The sequence below is a fragment of the Patiria miniata genome, unplaced genomic scaffold (assembly GCF_015706575.1).
Source record: "Patiria miniata isolate m_02_andy unplaced genomic scaffold, ASM1570657v1 HiC_scaffold_7, whole genome shotgun sequence".
NCBI lineage: Eukaryota > Metazoa > Echinodermata > Asteroidea > Valvatida > Asterinidae > Patiria > Patiria miniata.
The window spans coordinates 9,435,414-9,459,688 of NW_024037074.1; the positions used below are offsets into that span (position 1 = coordinate 9,435,414).

General features: G+C 41.1%; 1 protein-coding gene and 1 pseudogene across 1 annotated transcript; both read left to right on the plus strand.

The window, feature by feature from the left end:
- The first annotated feature begins 955 nt into the window (after window positions 1–955).
- Window positions 956–16,922, plus strand: LOC119745950 (probable arginine--tRNA ligase, mitochondrial). Its single transcript, XM_038222662.1, has 14 exons — window positions 956–1,151; window positions 4,125–4,198; window positions 5,185–5,299; window positions 6,334–6,518; window positions 7,307–7,446; window positions 8,077–8,238; window positions 9,491–9,564; window positions 10,201–10,307; window positions 11,125–11,361; window positions 11,953–12,077; window positions 13,473–13,650; window positions 14,451–14,621; window positions 15,615–15,678; window positions 15,820–16,922. Exons 1-14 carry the CDS (start codon window positions 1,116–1,118, stop codon window positions 15,904–15,906), a joined length of 1,755 nt encoding a protein of 584 aa, XP_038078590.1. The 5' UTR covers window positions 956–1,115; the 3' UTR covers window positions 15,907–16,922.
- Window positions 16,412–23,745, plus strand: LOC119744945 (annotated as a pseudogene).
- Window positions 23,746–24,275: the final 530 nt, after the last annotated feature.

The window sequence follows — 24,275 nt, forward strand, 5'->3', positions numbered from 1 at the left end:
TTTTGGACTAAGTTTTAGTCTGCCCTTCATGAATATAAAAAATAATTAAACTAGTCTATTACATGATACGTGAACACAATGTTTCGACGGTGAAGTCTATCGCGATTCTACCGCGATAGGTCAACCATGTCTATTCCTTCCTCCATGGGTCAACACAGCGGCGATGCATGGCGATGGCCCTTGTCTCATTGATAGTATGATACAACGTGTCCTTGGATTGGTCTGTGTTCCCATCATAGCCGCGTAACGAAATTTCCTATTGGACGAATTTCCATTGTAGAGGGAGACGCATATGTACACAGGTTATAATCACTACCTCAAATCTTGCAGCATGTACTGGCGCGTGCGACACGCTGCTGCTCTCAGTACATACTGCATGGGGACACAATACCAGGGGGACACTTTGATCACCGTTGGACAGGGGGACATTTTTACCTGGAGGGGGACACATTTACCTCGGTAAAAGTGTCCCCCCGGACACATTTACCGGGTCACGAGCCGGTAAATGTGTCCGGGGGACACATTTACCAGGGGGACAGAATTACCTGTCACACCGGCGCGCGCTACACATCCACATGCACAAAAACGTTTCGCACTTTGCCAAATTTTGATTTTCACATTTAGGCTTAGTTTGTAGGGAAATGTTAACGGTCAACCCACCGAAAAATGAAAGGAAAACGAAAGATGACATGTTGATCATCATTTTTCTGTACAGCTTGAACACCTGTGTGAGATCCGAGTATTTTTTAAAAGAAATTTGAAGTATGGGCATTTAGCACTAGTGTCTATGGGAATTTACTTGAAGGGTTGCAACCATTGATCTCCATATACAATGTACACAGACTGTGTATATGGAGATCAATGGTTGCAACCATAGGTTGCAACCATTGATCTCCATATGGAGATCAATGGTTGCAACCTTTAATAGAATGGCGCCCTCATTTGACCGGTGTTAGAGTGACACATGTGCATCGCATTGGGCGACCTTGCCGTGAGAGCTGGGCGCTCAGCGCTGACCGCGCCGTCGTTTGATGATACATGTAGGTCATGTCAGGTGTATCATAGAATTACTACCTCCATGGGTGTATTAACGCCTTGCAATTGCTTCTTTTGAAATGGCGGTCGTTTTAAAAAGACTTATTGCTGTTCAGGTAGGCTATTTTATGCTACGATGTATAATCCTTACTTTTAGGACCCCTTTCCTATGTAAGGTTAAAAGACGATATCATGATCATCTTCCTAATCCTATTGATTGTACACCTTCTTGAAAGTTGAATATCAGCAGGCTTCCGAGTTCCACTTGGCCATGCGAACCATCATGACCATGCTAACTGGGGCGCTAGACATCATGGACATGCGAAAAGTAGAACTCCTTTTTTGACATTTGGGATGTTGGTCTGTCAATACCATAGTCATGATAGTGGGATGCTAGTCATGCTAGTGTGACAGACCAACATCCCAAATGTCAAAAAAGGAGTTCTAGGCCTACTTCTCGGATAGCGCCCCAGTTAGCATGGTCATGATGCCGGTTAGCCCCATAAATGTGGCCTATTTACTGGACTGCCTCCGTAAATATAGGCCACACATCCACATGTACAAAAACGTGTCGACTTTGCCAAATTTTGATTTTCACATGTAGGCTTACTTTGTAGGGTTTTTTTGCTTTAGAACTTAACATTCTCACCCTCTATATAGGCTTTTCAGAAAGTGCTGCCTTTTTCAGATGTCTAATTTTTGTGAAATTTCATGTTGAATTTTGATACGCAAACGTGTGCAAATGTATCTGGAAATTTCACGAAAAATGGACATCTGAAAAAGGCAGCACTTTCTGATTAGCCTATATAGAGGGTGAGAATGCTTCTAAAGCAAAAAAAACCTACAAAGTAAGTCTAAATGTGAAAATCAAAATTTGGCAAAGTCGACACGTTTTTGTACATGTGGATGTGTGGCCTATGTTTACGGAGGCAGTCCAGTAAATAGGCCACATTTATGGGGCTAGATGCCGGTTCACATGGCCAAGTGGAACTCGGAATCATTATGGAAAAATTCTCAATGTTGCAATTTCCATAGTTCACCACAAAAGTTGCCAAAAATCACGCAAAAAACTTGACCAAAATACCTTTGATTGAAGATAGTGGATATTTTGCCAGCGGTAACGCCGGCAAACTAACGTTTACTAGGTTTGCCGGCGGTAATCCATATCAACAGAGGGCGCTGTACTCTTTAAGATAGGGCTGAATTATAATTCCCATCTAAGTTGTGTAGCACAGTCGGTGCAGTGGTTAAGCAGTGACTCTGGTGAGTGGGATGTCACGAGTTCGAATCCTGGTCCCCGCCACAATTTTAAGTTTTTTTTTTCCATCCCCAAATAAATAAGAATATTCTTCTTTTTATTTATTTTAATGTCTCAAACATTTTATTGCAGAGTATTACTTTTTCTTTTTCAGATTTGTGGCTCTGGAGGATTTTTTTTAAAGGGAAATAAAGTCCGAAATTATAAATGGTATGATTCCCATCTTGTACATACAGAAATACAACGATAATATTGGCATGGAGCAAGACTAAAATTTGTCACCGGAAAATGTTTAAGTAAAAAAAAAAACAGTAACTGCGCATGTTCAGTGCATATCCGGCAAACTAACGTTCACTGAAGGTTTGCTGTCTCCGGCAAAATATCCACTGCCTTGATTGAACATCATCAACATGTTGAAAGCACCTACTGGCTTGTCCACATGTCAAAGACTAAGACAAGTATTGGGGCATCAATAATACTCACAATTATTTTTTTGAGTTGCAAATTTATCCGTGAAAATTCAACCACTATCTTTCAGAATCGAAGTTGAAAGGAAAAGTTGCGAGGAAATTGAATAAATAGAGACACAGACACAAATTCTAGATTTCGAACAAAAAAAGACAAAAATTAATTTATCCTTGAGTCATCATAATCAGCGCAGGTATTACGCTTGCAGTGCGCGTGCGTTGTCCAACGCAAATTGAATGAGTGCTTAAGTTCAAAATACATGTAGATCGTCGTCGTTTTAGGTGGACTGACGATACAAGAACTTCCAAAATGACTGGATAATTATAAAGATAGTGGATATTTTGCCGGAGGTAATGCCGGCAAGCAAAGAAATAAAGTCCGAAATTATAAAATGGTCTGATTCCCATCTTGTGAATACGAAGTTACAACGATAATATTGGCATGGAGCCAGACTAAAATTTGTCACTGGAAAATGTCTAAGTACAACAGTAACTGTGCATAATTAGGCCTATGTTCAGAGCATATCCGGCAAGCTAACGTTTACTAAAGGTTTGCCATCTCCGGCAAAATATCCACTGCCAATTATAAAACCAAAACCACGAAAATCAAGACTAAGCTTAAAAAAGACTAAACCCAAAAACCAACACAGTGTGAATTTATGGACCTTACAGTGTAGAAAATACACTCGGGCAGAAAAACCAAATGACGAGCAGAGAGTTCAAACAGGACAGACCACTCCAGTTTGGAGGAACATAAGATACGGGTATACATGTAGGCCTACTATGAAGTTGTCTCTGTTGGTCTGCTGGTTGAACTAAAAGTGGCTTGACCATGTGGCAGGATTTCTAGGGGGACCTAAAATAAACAAACAGGGGGGAACACTAACTATGACAAAGGGGGGAGGGACATCTAAGCTAAAATAAAAATTTCCTTTTTCTAAGAGGAGCTACTCCTATTTAATACACTATAAACACATAAACAATTGCAACTGAAAGTTGGCCCTGCCCCATACGCACTACACAGGACAAATCATACGCGAGCCAACTCGGATTTGGACCTCGGAGTCGTACGCGATATCACCTCGTACGCGGCCAACTCTTACGCGTATAGACTAGCGTAGTACATCATTCATAGTACATACTGAAACTTAGTGTAGTGGAGGACACCCTGATTTCTTGTTATTTTTGAAAACAGTTTTTGTGGCTCCCCGAAACTCCAGCTCTGCAGCCTCAGTAAACGTTTTCTTAATTATAGGCCTACTGACCCTCTTTATGTTTTTAACTACAGCCCTAGTTTCTGCAAAATTTCTGTAAAGTTCAAAAGCTGTTTCTTACAAACTGTCGTCATGTTGAAATTTATACAGGTTTCCAAGGCGACTGGTTTGACTGAAGAGAGCATTCTGCCATTGATATCCCCACTTCCTGTTACCAAGAAAAGGTACAGTATTTTCACTTGTATACAATGTCATATAATACTCACACTCTATACTCATTCAAATGTGTTTATTACCTGATCTCAAATGCATAATTTGTGGGAAAGTACAGTGGAACACCGCTATAACGAACATCGCGGGATCTACAGAAGACGTTCGTAATAGCGATTCTTTGCTATAGCCATGTTATGCTGCTGGTGCTCTGGTACTCACTGTTCAATAAATAGCGCCCTTCAGAACTTCACCCTGCATGCCCTGTTAGTTAGTGACAGATGACTTTGAAGAGTTGCCGACTGTTAAATCATGTGATTGCACAGTTTTTTAGTTTACTACCTACAGCAATAGATATCCCCTTCTATTCCTTGGGGAAATAATAGCTCTTCTGTTAGCATTTTGTAACGACAATGTTTGGTACGTTTTGAGCACAAAAATCAGAAGCTAAACACGATGTTTAGTATAGCCGAATCGGATGTGAAGGTTTTGTAGTCGCAACTGTCAGTTTGCAGTTACCATCCTAGAGTAAATCTCACTTGTGAATTTCTGTTCAAGGAAGAAGAGGTGAAAACTCATGTCAGACAATGTGGTCTGTCTCGATCCTTATGACTGGCTGAGCATAATGTCAGAAGTGTCGAGTTTTCGACAGTTGAGTTGTCTGTGACTTTTTTTATCAGCCATGTCTTGTTTTGAAATATAGGCCCAAAGGCCAAAAAAAAGTTTTACTTAGCGCCTACCCTAATTTTTTTATGGGCAAAATGGGGAAAACCGATAACCATCAATTTCTACCTTTTACCCTTGACAACACAGAGACGCCTCCATACGATCGTGCACAAAAAAATTGGCAAAAAAAAAATTTCCCTATCCAACCTACCCTATTTTTAAATGTAATCGGAAGCAAAAGTTGGGGGGGGGGCCTAATCTACACACTCACCGTGAAAAAAACATTTTTTTTAATGACATGCTGGTGTTTTTTTTTTTTATGTTTTATACACAGGATTGTTCTGGAGTATGGTTTGAGTGTGAAACCCCTGTTTCAGAAGCATGTGTCACCAGGCAGTACACCGTCGGGGAAAGGCTTGCAAGAGTTTGCAGAGAAAATTGCTTCCAAGGTAAAGTTCAAATGTACACAAAGTGATCCCTTTCAAACATGATCTCTGTTGGAAAAAACTAAGGTAGCTATAGGGCTCCCTGCACCAACAAAAGAGGGCACGTTTCTACCTCTTTTGAGAGCTCCGTGGACGGGACACACAGCGTGCGCGTACTGTACTTTACTGGTTCGCTCGCGAAGTACACGCGACTTCCTGAATGTGCCAAAGCCATTAGCCACCGCGACTTTGTGTGAGCGTCAGGCGTCGTCGGCGCACAAATACGTCCAAATTCAACTTCCAATGGTCTCCGAGACTAATCCCCGCCTCCAATAACTTTGGATACATTCCAAATATGCACTGGATGGATCGGGAACCAGTCTAGGTCACCTCCAACTATCCTTTTCTGGCTTAGATTGGGTACATGTGCACAGAGCCATAGTATTTCACTTCGATGCCTCCAACACAAAAGGCGATTAGATAGAAAGTTGTTCTTACAGTAAATATAGACCTTAGTCAGAAGGGTATATCTGTAAGTTTACTGTGAAGTTGCCAAAGTTATACATGTAGGAGTATTATTTCTAATGAATAGGACAAGTTGCCAAAGTTACACATGTAGGAGTATAACTGTGTATTTCTAATGAATAAGACAAGGTAAGCCTAGTCGTGCGTACTTTGCATACGTACGTATTCGCGCGCTGACGACGCCTGATCTCACGCGCGAAGACGCTATGGCTTAGCTTTGTGCACATTCAGGGTAAATAAGTCGTGCGTACTTTGCGCGCAAACCAGTCCTGTACGCACATGTGGTGTCCTGTTCAAGGGGCTCTCAAAAGTGATAAAAAGGCGCCCTCCTTTGTTGGCGCACAGAGCCCATAAGGAGGGGGGAGTTGATTTCTGTCTGCGACTGATCAAACGGTAGGCAGGTTAATTGGTGTTATTGGGTACTTCTATATGATTGCACTGCTCGGCCCACAAGTGACACGAGAGACAATAAGGTCTGTAGTCTGGCCCTCTCGAACACCGGCAGAAATAAAGTGTGCTTAATTTTCCAACAGATGACCTGCCCTGCTCATGTCCATCACGTCAAAGTTGCGAGCAACGGATTGGTCAAATTTCATGTGAGTCCGTCCATGATGGCCCAAAAAGTCCTGGAGCAAGTCCAGCTTGAAGCTGACCGGTACGGGGTGACGCCAGAGCCATGGACAGACATGCAGAGACAGAGGATGATTGTGGAATTTAGGTAAACTGTAAAAATGTCATCCTGAAATATCAGTGTTTCCATTGCCTCACTGCACTGCCCTGCCACTGTAGTGCCCAGGACTGCCGTTATTTATCCCCACTTTCATGACACAATTTATGGATGTACAGTGAAACGCCGCCATAACAAACACCGTTATAATAAACATTTGGCTTTATACAACACCTGAATAAATCCCCGTCATCTGATTAGTGGATCATTGATCACATGTTATTGAATTATTCGTCCCAATGCACGGCGCGTGCGCAGCGCGCAGCGCACAGTGCAATGGAAGTTCCATTGAACAGTGAATAGAACTTCCATTGCACGGTGTCATCGCTGCTGGCGGTGTACTTGAATATGATGGTTCTCAACCTGTTGAACAGTTTGCATAAGTTAAATATGATGAACTTCCTTGTCAAACTTTCAAACAGTTTTTGACCTGAATAAATTGGCAAATAAAAGTCAACCAATCAGATGACAAGGATTTATTCAGGTGTTATATAAAACAAATAATGAATGGTTCACGTTCGTGCAATGGAAAGAATAATTTCATTCAGTGACAGATGAAATGTTCCATTCCATCTGTCACCTCATGAAATTTTTCTTACCATTGCACTCACAAACATTCATTATTTGTATAACATCAGCTCAATTTGCTCATTTGCTTTGCTTCATGAATCCTGCTTGTTTGCGCTGCACATCAATTTTTCCAGGGTCCATTGAGAAGTTAGAGGCAATTGTTATGAAACTGTTTTTATTTTGGTGTGTTTTTGTGTTTGTATTTCCAGTTCTCCCAATATTGCCAAGCCATTCCACGCAGGTCACCTGAGGTCCACGCTGATTGGTAACTGCGTCGCTAATCTGCATGCTGCCATGGGCCACGACGTAACAAGGATGAACTTTCTCGGGGACTGGGGAGTGCAGTTTGGTAAGCAAACTAGGTTTGTTAACCCTAACCCACCTCACTCCTCCAAAATCCTCCTGGCGGTTTTGGAGGATTCTAGAGGATTGAGGATGAATGGTGATTGAATCAAATGAGGATTCTGGAGGATTGAGGATGAATGGTGATTGAAGCACATGAGGATTTTGGAGGATTGAGGATGAATGGTGATTGAAGCACAAGAGGATTTTGGAGGATTGAGGATGAATGCATTTTGAGGCAGGACTGTCTGACAATTTTGAAAAATTTAGGCGGAGTTGCAAAATTTTGGAGGATTGAGGATGGTTGTAAGCAACAAGGGCCTAGGGGGTTAGGGTTAAGGTAACATAAGAAAAAAAATGAAGGAGCCCACTCAATTTTAACATTTGAAGATTTGCATTGAATAAAAGTAAGTTCATGCGCATGCAATGCGAATTTGACGTCAGGAAGCATTCTCTGCGAAATTTGCAGGAGTTGAAATGAGTTCAACATTTGCCAATTCACGGGTCGAGCTCTTGCCCTGATGTTACAAACTCGCATTCGCGTTCCCTTTTGTGACATGGATAAACCCACGGAGCTTCAAACTGCAAGACCTTATTTTCCTTTTCTCCTGTCCAATTTGTTTGATCCCATTGTCAGGATTGTTGGGTGTCGGTTTCCAGCGATATGGAAGCGAGGAGGAACTAGCCCAGAATCCCATACAGCATTTGTTTGATGTGTACGTACGGGTCAACGAGGAAGCCAAATCTGACCCAAGGGTTCACCAAGAAGTACAGGAATTCTCCCAAGCTATGGATAAAGGTAATATATGGCATTTTGGGGCAAGTGTGGTCTAGGGGTAGGGCACAGGATTCATGATCGTGAGATTGTGGGTTCGAGCCCCGCTGTGGCCATGCGTGTGGTGCCCTTGAGTAAGGCGCTTGACCTCAATTACTCCTCTCAACCCAGGTGTTAAATGGGTACCGGCATTACTCAATGCTCAACAGACTCGCTGTGGAGGAGCTGTGGCGATCCCCTTGCAGCAGCATTTCATGGACTCGAGTGTGGCCCAATCGCTTTGAAGAAGAGATGGGCACTCCATTCCTGTGAGCACAGGTTCACCCCTTTACCTTTACTTTTTTTCATGGCATTTTGGTATGCTGAGGTGTGTCATGTCAAAAGCTACTTCCATGAATGGTTGTAAAATCCATTACTATGCTGAAAAAAACTCCATTTGGTTTGTTTTATCCTGCTGACTACTTTTGGAAGAAAACTGAGTTTATGCATTAAAACTGTAACTACACTATACACATATTTCGTCTTCCCGATTTATTTGCTTATGAACTAAAAACGTACACACAAAGATATATGCAGCGGCTATTATTATGCATTACTATGCTGAAAAACTCCATTTGGTGTTTTTATCCTGCTGACTACTTTGAAAGAAAACTGAGTTTATGCACAAGAATTGTTCTACGTTGTACACTCTATTTTGTCTTCCCAGTTTATTAGCTCATGAACTACACATGACGATTGATATATGCAGTGGCGTAACCAGGGTTTTCACCATAGGGGGCGAGTGGGGTGAGGAATGGACGTTACAGGGGGGGGGGCAATTTCTGTTAAACCTGTTAACCATGGTCACTTATACATCACGTAGCAGGCATGCAACTTTTCCTCGGATCAGCTGATTTCCTCTTTTTTTATTCCCATTTCTGTCATTCAAAATAGAAAAACACTGTACAAAGTCTTCTGAATGTTGGAATCTCCTCTTTTTTTTGTGAATGTACAGTTGCATGCCTGATGTAGGACTAACAAATTTCCAGTTGGGGGGGGGGGGGGGGGAATGATGACTATTCTATTGTATTAATTGTGCGATTAATTTTTGTTGAATTTGAAACTTTCTCTAAATGCCACTTTAAAATACAGACAGCATACCTGTATATGTGGATTCAGGCACATGTTAAATGTTTACAATACAAATGTGGTTATCGTGCTGAATTTTTTTCATTGGCGATTCATGCGATGCTGTATGGATGTAACAATGCCCAGGGTATAACTGTTCAATTTTCAGGAGACTCCAACTGCCTTGGTCTATGGAGGAGATTCAGAGATTTAAGCACCTTGGAATATTCAGCAACTTATAAGGTAAAGTCTGGCAAATGATTGTACACCTTGCACATTTAATAGAGTGTTTGGTTTGTAATGGCATAATGAGATACATGTACAGTGGTTCCTATGCAAATCAATATTTCCCTCTATGACAACGTCTCTCAGTGAAACCGCATTCAGTAGTATGGTCCCCTCAACAGAGTGCATGTACTTACTGGTCATTAACAATATTTGCACTTACCAAAAGTGTCTTTGTAGAGGAACACTCCAACATGTTAGCACAAGGGATGTCTTGGTGTCTTTTGGATGCGCCTTAATCTATTTTAGCCTACTCATTTTGTTACACAAATTGTAAACAGCAGGGACCCATTTAGCAACTAGGACACCCTGTTTTGCAACACAAAACAAATTGACGCACCTTTTTTTTCTTCAAATTCTTGCTAAAGCCAGGAAACACACCTATAGGCTGTGAATGTTTCTTAACGTCAAATTCACTTCTCATTCACATTCGTGTGAAGTATGAACAGGCCTTGTGTGTGGGTTCAATCCTACATTGTCCTGAGAGCACTAGCACTCTTGCACGAACTCAGCAATTTACTGAAAACAAAATCCAGGTGTTTTTTTCTGGTCTTCTTTCAACACTCATTTGATATGTTCTTTCCCTATTTGCAGAGGTTAGGTATAGCCTTTGATGAGTATGCGTGGGAGTCTCAGTATGGAGAGAAGGCACACAGTCTGCTAAGAATACTCAAAGATAAAGGCTTGCTTGTACAGTCCGAGTATGTATGTTACCATTTTCTCATGTGTTCAAGTTTGTTGATTTATTTTGTGGTTTTAAGATTGACTAGAGAATATTGCTGAATGACTGGAGAACATCTTCTTAATAAAATGTCACAAATCAAAACGTATGCTATTTTTATCCCCCGGGCTATCAAGCCAGACAGGGGAAATTTGCTATCGCGTTTTCCTTCTGTGTGTCCTTGTCTCAGTTAGTGTGTGTGTTCCATTTCACTGTTAGTTCAGTCATCAATCTCAACCAAAAGGTGTGGAGAGAAGACTAACTTTAAAAGAATCCTTTCCAATATGGATAAGTACGAGGTCTCTGGAGAGCTCAGCTCAGTATTACTAATGACTCTAACATATGCTGCAGTGGCAAGGGGAACGCAGTCAACGCACCAAGACTAGGCCGCAGAAAGTCCGGTGTCACACCTTAACTACCCATTTAACCCAAATTCCCCATTCAATTGAGAACTGGTACTTGCCGGGTGGACAATCAAGGCCGTCACTGTAAATTGTCCTATACTGCCTGTACATATATACAAACTGCCAGGATGCCAGGGGGATCGCACAGGTTTTACTTGCAGTATTTGTAATATAATAGGCCTTGCCCTTCACCAACATTATTATAAGTACTTTACATGCATACTAGGTACTATCTAAAAAGGATTATGTGCGAACAAGCTTGGCTCTGGTGGGACTCGAACCCAGGACCTCCTACCAACCAGTACAGTACATCCTACAAGCGATGAACGAAAAACTGATTACCACTTCAATATCCAAGTCCTTCACTCATACATCTCAATTTTGTTAATATAGAGAGGGAACTGGTATCGTTGATCTCCACGACTTGAGCCTACCCCAATCTAAGTTCGCCACGTTGTTAAAAAGCGACGGAACTACTCTGTACCTGACCAGAGACATCGCCGCTGCCATCGACCGTTACGAGACACACCGCTACGATGGGATGTACTACGTGGTGGATAAGAGTCAGGAGGGGCATTTCTGTCAGCTGAGAGGAGTGCTGAAGAAGATGAACCTCGACTTGGCTGACAGGTGCGGGAATTATTTAATCGAAATCATCGCAAGTGCAAGGAATTTTTATTATCTCATGGGTGCTGTTTCGTTGCTCATGAGGACAGTTGCATGATCAGCTGTGTTGATAGGCGTGCTAGTTCTAGACTCCTCTTTTTGGTCTAATTTCTTCAGCTTCCTTTCTTCATGCCCAGCATAGCCAAAGCCGTTGTTGGAATCGAGTCCACTACAGGTCTACCATCGCAAGTCGCGTCACAAGCCCGGTCACAAGTAATAGATGATGAACAATATCAAACGGAAGGATGCTTTTGTCACATTTGTAAAGTCTGTGCCTTGACTTGCAATTTGAAGACTTGACGGACTTGTGGTGGACTCGACTACAACACTGGCAAACTCATCACTTTTAATGCTAGAGGCGTCTGTGTTAACAATTGCCTTTAGGGAAGCATTTAGAATTAAGCAAGCAGTAACTCTAGCAAGGAGCCTGAGGTACCCTGTAAAACCCTGTTAAACCTCACAAAACCTCGTTAAACCTCACAAAACCTCAAGGCCAACTTTGCATTACCACCTGTTCAATTTGGCATACTCCTCTTATTCATCTCGTCAGAACAGGTGTCACCACATCAAGTTTGGCCGAGTGCTGGGTATGCAGACAAGGACGGGCAATGTGGTGTTACTCAGAGATATCCTTGATGAAGCTAGGAATCGTATGCTGCACAACATGCACGAGACAGCATGTAAGTAAACTCCACCAAGACAAACGGGTCGAAAGAGTGTTCGGCAGAGTGGGCGTTCAACAGTGCTATTTCAGCTGCCGCTGGGGGGGGGGGCCTCCTAAGATCTCGGCCATCGAGCGACGAAAAATGTTGAAACTCGGTACATGCAGAGAGCAACTCATCATGAACATACCCAAGAAATTTCATGACTATAGGTCAAAGGGTTTTGGAATTATAGCTAATTAATTATTCATATGTACGAATGGTAATTCTGCTCTATGTACACGACGTATATGGGAAATTTCAGTTTTCAAGATGCGTTCCCCCCCCCCCTTTTGGCTCTTTTAGGGTTTACAGCCGCCATGCATGAATAGTAGATTAGGGCTGTGCATCAGAACTGAGCACCGACTGTTGATGTCAGGAACCAGTTCCAAATTATAGGATCAAGTTCCGACATTCGAATTTTGGGGTTAGGTTTCTTTAACAGGTACCCGGGTACCTGTGGTTTTTTGGTCAATCGGGTACCTGGTTCCCATAGTACCCATAAATGCACACCCCTACAGTAGAGGGCCTATTGTGACCACTTTCCAGAGCCCCAGTACGAGAGACACACTACGTGCTTGTACTTGTTCGTGTGCGTATGTTGTGCATTATACGCCATTTTTAATATTTGGAGTGTGGAATTTGCACGTCATGAGTGCCAGCCACAGTCAGCTCTACGTTCAACGGTCGCTCCAATTGTGGTCTCCCCAAATGGTCTCCCCAAAGTTGCCATTTGTAACCATTGAGGTGTTACTTGTGTACACAGTCCATTGTCAAATGTTCGGTATTGTGGTGTTCATTAAAGGGAATGTACAGCATTTGCTTTTGCTGCAATTTAAGAAATAAATGATTTGGAGGATCAGTAAAATAGCACATATTGTTAAAATGACTTATTTCACGTTTTGGGCTTGTAGATGCTGGAAAAACCAAGAAAACCAATCATGTTCTTATAGTCTGGTTCCCCGACCCCACTTAAGATGAAACAGAGCAATTTATAGACTTTGGGGAATTGTAAGGTCAGAGAATCAGTCTAGCAGGCTTGCACCCCTTCACAGGTGTGTAATCAATTGCAAAGAAAATGCAAAATAACTAATTATGAAAAATTAGGAGCAGTTTTTTTAAAAAGCCAGTTTTTTCCAATGCTGGTCAGTTGACCAGCGTTGGAAAAATACCATTTTTCTTGAAAATGTCAGCACACCAGGAGCCACGATTTTACAGAATGCTTTAGACTGTCATTCCTATAGCAATCCAGTAAGGTATGTCATGATAATTTGATCATTTCGTTTTGTGATGTTTGCAGATGTTGTATCTTCCCTTTAAAGTGGCATTCATCTATATATTTTTCAACCAAGTTTTTGTTTATTTTACCTGTAGCAAGCAAGCAGTTGGATAATCCTGAGGAAGTCGCCGAGCAGTTAGGGGTGTCCGCAATGATCGTTCAGGATCTCAGGGGTAAACTGATGAATGATTACCGCTTCGACTGGAATCGCATCCTGACAAGCCAGGGTGATACGGGTGTGTTCCTGCAGTACACACATGCCAGGCTCTACAGGTATGGCGGTAATCTCCACTTGTAGTTGTTGGACGACGGGCTTTCTTCTGTGTTTCATCACAGGCTCATACTTAATGAGAATGCTGATGGGACATGAAGTTAACATCACATCAGGGAAAACAATACGCACAGGTTCTAATTTGCTCAGATTTGTCTTTACATTCGCATTTGCCCAGAGTATAAACTAGGGATAAGATTTTGTCAGGATTTTTTGTGATTTCAGGATTTGTAAAAAAATCCCTTTGATGAAATCACAGGTTTTTAAGGTACCCATAAAGGTTTAGATAGAACAAAAGAAATTGGCATTTGGGGTTCCTTTTGGTAGACCCTTCATTGCTGTGGGTCATCAGATGACCCTCAAACCCACTTGTGATTGTTTTGTTGATTTTTCATTTTCTGTCAATCTCACTCCTGATAAACTAGCATGTATTAATTCGACTTTGAAGTCCCCCCCCCCCCCCAGCTAAAAAGCATATTTGAGCATATATGGCAATCCACTTTACTAAAACATTACCAGTGATCTGTTGATGAAGAGCTCCACCTATTGTTAAATTTTTTCTACTTCAGATTTATCAGCGTAAAAATATTTGTTGACTTTTTCTACATGGGTATGAGCTTAACTAATCCACAAGCTTTAATAATTTAGTCTGTTTTGTACAAAGTTATTTGTCTGACCTGAAAAGGTTTTCTGGGACATTCCTTATGGTTAGATTTTTATGCCTCGTCTTTGATCATATAGCGAACGTTTGCCTTTGAATTTTGCCCAGTATAATCACCTTGTTGTCACTTCTTGTTTGCAGTATTGAGCAATTATCGGGTGTGTCCCTGGATCCCTCCTGTGATACCTCTACCTTGACTGAACCCGAAGCCATTCTACTTGCCCATCATTTAAGTCTCTTCAGTACTGCCGTCACCAAAGCGCACTCTTCCATGGAGCCCAGTCACCTCACAGTCTACCTACTACAACTCTGGTAAGACACTTAGAGTAGGTCAGGGGTGAGATTTGTCATCAGTTTTTCTGATTTCGGGATTGTTAAAGACCCCTTTTTATAACCTGGAATTCCTGAGGTTTTACCATGAAGGTGTCTTTGCCTATAAACGTTTATGTATTAAAACGTAAGAAATTTGGGATTTAAAGAGGGGCCTTTAGGAAAATACAAATATTTTTAAGACCCAAGTTGCTCTGGAAAATAAGTTGGGGTTGCAAAGGTTTCGAAAAACAGTTTATCTTGTCTGTTGAAATGGCATTCAGGCTGATTCATACATCACATGTGCTTCAGTGCGATGCAAAATTAATTGGGAAACGGGGAGCATCAAAATGAAACTTCAGTTCGTAATTTATTTGAATGAAGTTTGTCTGTACTAAGCAGTTAGTGCAAAGAAAGTTAAAGGGAAAATACATCATTTGCAAACATCAAAAAATAAAACTACCAAATCATTTTGAAATACCTTGCTGGACTGTTAGTGAATGACAGTGTAAAGCATCCTGTAAAATCATGGCACCTGGTATACTGCCATTTTCAAGAAAAGTAGTATTTTTGTATCAATTTCCAACGCTGATCGGCCGATCAGCGTTGGAAACAACTGGCTTTTTTTTCAAATACTGGCCCCAATTGACCATCGCACTTGTTGCAATCGATTACAAACCTATGAACGGGTACGAGCCAGCTAGACTGGTTCCCTGACCTTACAATTCCCCAATGTATGTAAACTGCTCTGTTTCTTCTTATATGGAGTCAGGGAACCAGACTACAGGAAAATGATCGTTTTTCTTGGTTTTTATAGCTTTTTCGAACCCAAAACCTCAAAAAAGTCAGTGTAACTATATTTGCTATATATTTCCAACCCCCCAATTCCATCCATTTCTGAAAATTACAGCAAAAGCAAATGATGTATATTCCCTTTAAGTAATATCAATCCAATGACAAATTGTGATACATTTTGATTTTTTTCACTGTCTTCAGCCACTTTGCATCTTCCGCAGTAAAAGTCCTGCGAGTGAAAGACGCAGATAAGCAACAAGCAGAGGTTTGTCATGTCTTTTATTTTTTAATTTATTGACTATTAAAATTACCATTTATCTTTTCTACAATAATCTCATGAAGAACGTCCTTACTGTTTTGTAAAAATCCAGTAAAGTTTTGATTTTTTATTGTTTTTTTTTGGCAGGCACGGCTTCTACTTTTTAATAGTACCAGACAGGCCCTTGCCAATGGAATGAAGATTCTCGGTATAACACCACTCAAGCATATGTGATTTTTGAAGATTGGGATGATTGAAGAAACTGGTGAAGGTAGATCGCCCCAGCATCTCCATTTGTAGTTGATTTAAAAACAAGTGTGATTGCATAATAAGCTGTGGTCGTGTTGCAGCAGTCTTGCATGAAAGTCTGACCTGAAATCGATCAAAATGATGCCGGCCATGCAGAGCTCAAAAATGTGATGCCGGAAAATGCGACACTGATGGCACATATGGAACACCATACTTTTGGTCAATTTTCGGGGACAGACAGACAGACCGACCAGCAAGTGACATGCAGAAGCTCATGCCTGAGCTTAAAGAATGCCTGAAATACCAAATGCCATAATTTAATATGTTAAAAAGAATTGTCATTATGTGCAAGCTTTGGCGACGCATGACGCTCATGCGAAGACGCTTAGTAAACTGTGGCACGTTCATGATAAAACATGATGTGCATATACTAGTACATTACAGTATGCACACGTGGTGAGATGTGTCCCGTCTGCACGGGTCTCTCAAAATGGTGTCCCGTCTGCACGGGGCTCTCAAAATGGTAATTAAAAAACGCCCTCTTTGTTGGTGTACTGTGTTTATTTTAAAGAAGAGGTGGTTATGAGAACCAGGGAGATTAAACATTTACTTGTTACTTTACATTCAACATGTTCTATATAATTGGTAAAAATTGGTAATTGTCAAAAGATTTCTAACTTTGGGCAAAAGCAGAGACCGTACACGGGAGAAGCCAAAAAGAAATGGAATGCACCTTTTCCTGAAGGAAATTACACTATCAGAAAGTTTGTTTGATTGGTTGTTAATTGTGTTGTTGGGCTGTTTGTTTTGTTGTTTGTTTTATGTTTTGTTGCATATATGTTTTTTTAGTATATCCATCAATTTTCTCTTGTTAAAGTGGAGAAAAGTTTTCACAGATTTTATTTGGTCATAACAATCGTTCTGTTTACTTGCTGAGTAAATGTGGTAAATTACCTATCTGCAAGGCGAAATTGCAATTAAAATAAGCAGAAAAAGCTAAAGGATGAATACAGCTGTGCTTTTATAACATTAAATACTATAGACTTTTGTCTATGCATATGCCGACATGTGGTTGGCATTATGTTGCCGACCACAGGTTTCCAAACTATGGAAGGTTCAACAGCATGAAGAATAGGTACAAACAGTGGCGTAGCCAGGAATTTTTCAGTGTGGGAGCGCTGGGGGCTGGAACATTTCATGGGGGGGGGGGGGGGCGTCATGTAGATCAATGGTAATTTTTTTAGAAACTCAAAATCTCAGTTGGGGGGGGGGCGACGACTTGGGCCCCCCCCCCCCCCGTGGCTACGCCACTGGGTACAAAATATATGATTATTGAAAATACAAAATTAGCAACAAACGCTACAAAATAATTCCTTAAACATGCCCTTTTCTTATGTAAAGAGGGTGTAATGAGAACTTTTTTTGGAAAAATATGTTGCCAACCACGGCTTCAATTTATGCGCTAGTGGTAGGCGAATTTCTTTTCCGTAGGTGGGTTGCTCCATGGTTGCTCCAAAGTGAAGAATGATTCAATATAGTTTCGATCGGGCCAATATGTTAATCATGAAACAAAACAATATGAAGAGTATTGTTATTTAGTCGATCAGTTACCTTTAAAGCGTTTTAAGGTACGGGAGTCGTCGAGCTACCACAGTAGCTTAGTGGATAACGTGTTGAGCTATGAATACAAAGATCCCTGGTTCGAATCCAGGTCGTCGCTGCTCATTTTCAACGACTATTTTTCTTCTCTGCGTATATCGTTGAGATAATAGATCATTTTATTTTAAGGGGGAAAAAACTGAAATAAGTATCTTGCAACGATTCAAAGGAAACTGAATTGTACATAACATTTTGAGCAACCACCTACGGAAAAAATCGCGGCATCCCGTACAAACGGCGCTCAGTGACAGTATTTACAAACAATAGAAAGATCTGTAGCACCATGTTCACAGTCACAAGACCAGTGGGATAACGTACTGGCCCGGGGGACGCCCCTTTAGTGCCACAATAAAATTATTTGCACAGCTGATCAGGCCGATTATTTTTAGCAGTTGACCGGAAATTCACAACCGCAGTTCACAATGCATGTTTGTATTAATCACAAGACCGAAGGTCACTCGTGAACTAACCACGGAGATAAACATCATGTGACCACTAACAATCTATTCTTCGTCTATGCATTGTTGAGTATTAATATACTTGTACCATCATCTTCGGAAAGTATGGACCGCCGTTTGCTTCCTTCGCTTCTGTTTCTTGTGGCATCTGCCACAACTTTGCTGTCGACCGTCGACGCGGTTCCAGCGTCGTGCAGTTTCCCGCCAGAACTGTGGTGCAGCTCTCCAGAAATTTCCCAGCATGCAATGTAAGTTTTCAAAGATTCCTTTGTCCTTTGTTCGTTGGATTTCTTTTGTCATAGCGAATCGGTTTCGAAAAGTTTGTGTGGATAGACAGTTTACTCCACTCTGCTGATTTCAAAACGGTAAAACCAGGACCAGGTAATAAAATTCGAGGTAGTAGCGAATTTTCGATGTTATAGCCTTTTCCCTTTTCTTAACTTTAGGTAGAGAAGCAGTGTGCAGAGTTTCAGCGGCCAATCGGCGATGCGCCGTTGGTCAATTTCACCCCCTGTCTACGAATCCTACTGTCCCGGATGTCAAATGTTCATCAATGGCCAACTCCACGACACTTACACGGCTGTTAGTAAAATCATGAACTTGACACTGGTCCCTACGGAAACGCACAGGTAGACCTTCCTTTCGTAATAAGTAAAAGCCTATACATGCATTAATATTGGAAACAGATGATTATTTTAACTTCGTCAGAGTACGTTGTGTCAGACAGTTTCCTTTCGGGATACTCGAACATTAACAATTTTATTCCGAATTATTTGCACTTAAACCCTCTTCGAAAGCCCTTGTGTTAAAAATTAGGCTATAGTCGATAACTTATCGATTACTTGATTATACCGACCAAGGAGTTAATTTATTAATCTTTTAAGTTCATTTACTGTGCATCCTATAAATTTACATAAGTATTTAAAGACCAAAATATAGTGCCATTATATTGTGCATCAAATTACGTATTTCAAAAGAAAGACGTATACGTGTAGTGCCAAGTTTATAGTGACCTCCATTTCGCTCACAAATTGTTCTAGCCAAAGCCAGCGGGTTTTTTTTTCACCCGAGAATAGTTTAAGTCCAGAATTGGTAAGGAGGGGAAAATCACTACAATTTCATTTTCAGCTTCAACTTTAATACGTTAGTACATTGTATACTCAATCAGAATGATTTTGTTGCACAGCAATGCTGGACTAGATCGCGAGATAAAGTTGCTGGTAATCTGATGTAAACTATCCCTAATTGTTTTGCCTCGACTGTATAACTCTCAACAGGAAAAGCAGGAAGGCTCGAAGTACGTCTTCACGTGCCAGCACGGGGAGCAGGAATGCCGCGGTAACGTATTGGAATCTTGCATCCTGCACTTCGCTCCATTCCCAACGGCATTCAAGACCATCTACTGCATGGAGGCCACCCATGACCCCGTACCTAACGCTGAAGAAGTAAGTCAAGGATTATGCAGGGCATTATCAACACAGGCATGCGTTTTACAGACAATGAATTTCTTATTATCAACCCCCCCCCCCCCCCACCCCAGGGTATCTGAAAGACGGTCCGACTACAATTGTATATAGCCACATCCGGGTCTTGTCTGTAGGTTGATACAATTTCTAAACATCTGGTTTTTTCATCTTCCGCACCGAATGAGATGCCATGACTTACCATGGACAAAACAAAAGGAAGAACTCGTTAGCTTTGTTTCATAATCTTTGTTTATCTCTTGTATAGTGCGTGAAGAAGTACGGTTTGAGCTACAACAAAATAGTGGGGTGCGCCAACGGCTCTTTGGGTAACGCCTTGGAGCATGAGATGGCCATCAAGACCAACGCCCTGAATCCCCGCATACGTTCGTACCTTGGGTCACGCTGAAGGGGTGAGTTCTCTGGTACTCTGTACTTAATTTATCTGTTCTCCTGTGTTGTAGTCGAGACCTTACGATTTTGTTACAATTAACATTTTCAGAGAAAACAAGTCCAATAACTAGGCTATTTATAGTGTATTTGGGTTACGTGAAGGAATAACATTCACTGTTTAGTTGAAACAGTTTTTCGGAACCCAAGTCTCACCGATGGACCCTCTCGAGACTTGGATCCTTTTCCACGTTGTTTCCCATTCACGTTAGACTTTAAAAGAATTGAACAAAAACTGAAATATTGATGTGCCAAGGTTGTATCATACCTTGAAGGTGAAATAGACAAAAACCCAAATAGAGACACGTGCCGAAGTAATTAGATAAAGCCAAATTGAGTGATTCCAAGTAGGCCTACTGCAGTAGGAATTGTAGTGGTACGTTTTACAATCGCAGTGAAATTGTTTCTCCTTTACAGGTGCACACGGAGGCCATTCAGAACGCAGCCGAATCTGCCCTCATGAAGTTGATCTGTGACGCCTACAAAGGAACCAAACACCTCCCTGCTCCCAGAAGAAACCCAATCTTCGCTCTACATATCGGAATAAGAAAAACTCACCACAGCCCCGCCTGCGAATTATTTTTTTTTTCCAAACAAGATCCGCATCACATGGTTGTTGAGCGCTTCCTACGATATTATGATAGTTGGCATTTTAACAAGCATAGGATCGTGCAGTTTGAGCCGTGAAGTACCCTCGCGGTGTGTGGGGTCGAGTCACCATTTTTACCGATTTTTTTTCTTTTCTAATCTGGGCTTCGGATGACTTTTTTTTTACAAATAACAAGGGAGGTAAAAAAGCAGAATTTCATTAGTTCGAATCATGTCTTTTTTTTAATTTTTTTTTTTTTTGCATGTTTTTCAGAGAAGTAAAGTCCAAAACAACGCCGATAACTGTACATTATAAGACTATTACCAAAAATAGAGTCAACTCAAAACAACACAAATAATCCATTGCCGTCAGTAAGTATACGGATATACAACCCTAAAAGCCTATACATGCATTAATATTGGAAACAGATGATTATTTTAACTTCGTCAGAGTACGTTGTGTCAGACAGTTTCCTTTCGGGATACTCGAACATTAACAATTTTATTCCGAATTATTTGCACTTAAACCCTCTTCCGAAAGCCCTTGTGTTAAAAATTAGGCTATAGTCGATAACTTATCGATTACTTGATTATACGACCAAGGATTAATTTATTAATCTTTTAAGTTCATTTACTGTGCATCCTATAACATTTACATAAGGTATTTAAAGACCAAAATATAGTGCCATTATATTGTGCATCAAATTACGTATTTCAAAAGAAAGACGTATACGGTAGTGCCAAGTTTAGTGACCTCCATTTCGCTCACAATTGTTCTAGCCAAAGCCAGCGGGTTTTTTTTTCACCCGAAATAGTTTAAGTCCAGAATTGGTAAGGAGGGAAAAATCACTACAATTTCATTTTCAGCTTCAACTTTAATACGTTAGTACATGTATACTCAATCAGAAATGATTTTGTTGCACAGCAATGCTGGACTAGATCGCGAGATAAAGTTGCTGTAATCTGATGTAAACTATCCCTAATTGTTTTGCCTCCGACTGTATAACTCTCAACAGGAAAAGCAGGAAGGCTCGAATACGTCTTCACGTGCCAGCACGGGGAGCAGGAATGCGCGGTAACGTATTGGAATCTTGCATCCTGCACTTCGCTCCATTCCCAACGCATTCAAGACCATCTACTGCATGGAGGCCACCCATGACCCCGTACCTAACGCTGAAGAAGTAAGTCAAGGTTTATGCAGGGCATTATCAACACAGGCATGCGTTTCAGACAATGAATTTCTTATTATCAACCCCCCCCCCCCCCCCCCCAGGGTATCTGAAAGACTGTCCGACTACAAATTGTATATAGCCACATCCGGGTCTTGTCTGTAGGTTGATACAATTTCTAAACATCTGGTGTTATTTTCATCTTCCGCACCGAATGAGATGCCATGACTTACCATGGACAAAACCAAAGGAAGAACTCGTTAGCTTTGTTTCATAATCTTTGTTTATCTCTTGTATAGTGCGTGAAGAAGTACGGTTTGAGCTACAACCAAATAGTGGGGTGCGCCAACGGCTCTTTGGGTAACGCCTTGGAGCATGAGATGGCCATCAAGACCAACGCCCTGAATCCCCGCCATACGTTCGTACCTTGGGTCACGCTGAATGGGGTGAGTTCTCTGGTACTCTGTACTTATTTATGTGTCTCCTGTGTTGTAGTCGAGACCTTACGATTTTGTTACAATTAACATTTTCAGAGAAAACAAGTCCAATAACTAGGCTATTTATAGTGTATTTGGTTACGTGAAGGAATAACATTCACTGTTTAGTTGAAAATTTTTCGGAACCCAAGTCTCACCGATGGACCCTCTCGAGACTTGGATCCTTTTCCACGTTGTTTTCCCATTCACGTTAGACTTTAAAAGAATTGAACAAAAACTGAAATATTGATGTGCCAAGGTTGTATCATACCTTGAAGGTGAAATAGACAAAAACCCAAATAGAGACACGTGCCGAAGTAATTAGATAAAGCCAAATTGAGTGATTCCAAGTAGGCCTACTGCAGTAGGAATTGTAGTGGTACGTTTTACAATCGCAGTGAAATTGTTTCTCCTTTACAGGTGCACACGGAGGCCATTCAGAACGCAGCCGAATCTGCCCTCATGAAGTTGATCTGTGACGCCTACAAAGGAACCAAACCACCTCCCTGCTCCCAGAAGAAACCCAATCTTCGCTCTTACATATCGGAATAAGAAAAACTCACCCACAGCCCCGCCTGCGAATTATTTTTTTTTCCAAACAAGATCCGCATCACATGGTTGTTGAGCGCTTCCTACGATATTATGATAGTTGGCATTTTAACAAGCATAGGATCGTGCAGTTTGAGCCGTGAAGTACCCTCGCGGTGTGTGGGGTCGAGTCACCATTTTTACCCGATTTTTTTTTCTTTTCTAATCTGAGGCTTCGGATGACTTTTTTTTTACAAATAACAAGGGAGGTAAAAAAGTCAGAATTTCATTAGTTCGAATTCATGTCTTTTTTCTAATTTTTTTTTTTTTTTTTGCATGTTTTTCAGAGAAGTAAAGTCCAAAACAACGCCGATAACTGTACATTATAAGACTATTACCAAAAATAGAGTCAAACTCAAAACAACACAAATAATCCATTGCCGTCAGTAGTATACGGATATACAACCCATAGCTCAAAACTCTTTTGAGTCAATTCGCATTTTGAACCGGTTGAGGTTTGACTTTATGAAGATTTCACTGTAATTGTTAATGGCTACATTTTTAATATACTTTTTAAACTTGATAACTTGTTTGGTTTTGCTCAAAATGATTCTTGCTTTGTGCATTCGACGATATCATTACGAAATCTTTATTATTTTGTTTTGGCGATGGCCAATCGATTTGAATACAAAGACACCAAATTGGTGTCTTTGTATTCAAATCGATTGGCCGTCCGCCAAAACAAAATAATAAAAGATTTCGTAGTGATATCGGCGAATGCACAAAGCAAGAATCATTGGTGACCAATGTCACGTAAAGTTTCGAATAGATAAGGACGGTAAAGCATTCACGTAGGTGCTTTGCACATGCGTGATGCGTGCCGTTCCGCACATTGTACCCCTGATCGAGTGGCGTAAGCCTACGTGACATCATTTGCACGAATGTAAATTTATGGTCGCCTTTTACCTGATGAGGCGTAAAGACTATTCATATCACAGATGAGTCCCTGAAATGATCTATTACTTTAGGAGACAAAAACAGCTGAATAAACGAACGAAGTCATGAAACTCAATTTGTAATAAATAAATAAATTGACAATAGTAATTCCAGTGTCCATTGAAGAATTTGTGGAACAGAGTTCAAAACAAAAGGCGGGTGTGTCATGGTCCGTTTTCGGCCCATGTGCTGGATAATCTGTCGATCATGCCCGGTGCGGGTTTTTTCTTCAGTATACATAAATATTTATCACGCTGTGTGGATGAAAGACACTTGGTTCTCGTGTCGTTTTTCCGTTCAGTTTAACGTATCACAACCAACAAAAATATTTGATGATAATGGACATGGGTTCGAACCGGTAACCACAGATCTTACGATCCATAGCTCATTTCCACTAGGCCACAGCAGCTCGTCGAAACCGTTCTTTGAAATGCATGCACTAATTGAAATAAAATCAATTTGGGTTTCATTTTGGCTTTTGATCATGTAGACAATTTACGCTAAATCTACGTGCGAAAAATACCGCGTGCGATGCGTGTAACGGTCCAGAATATCCGTACCACGATG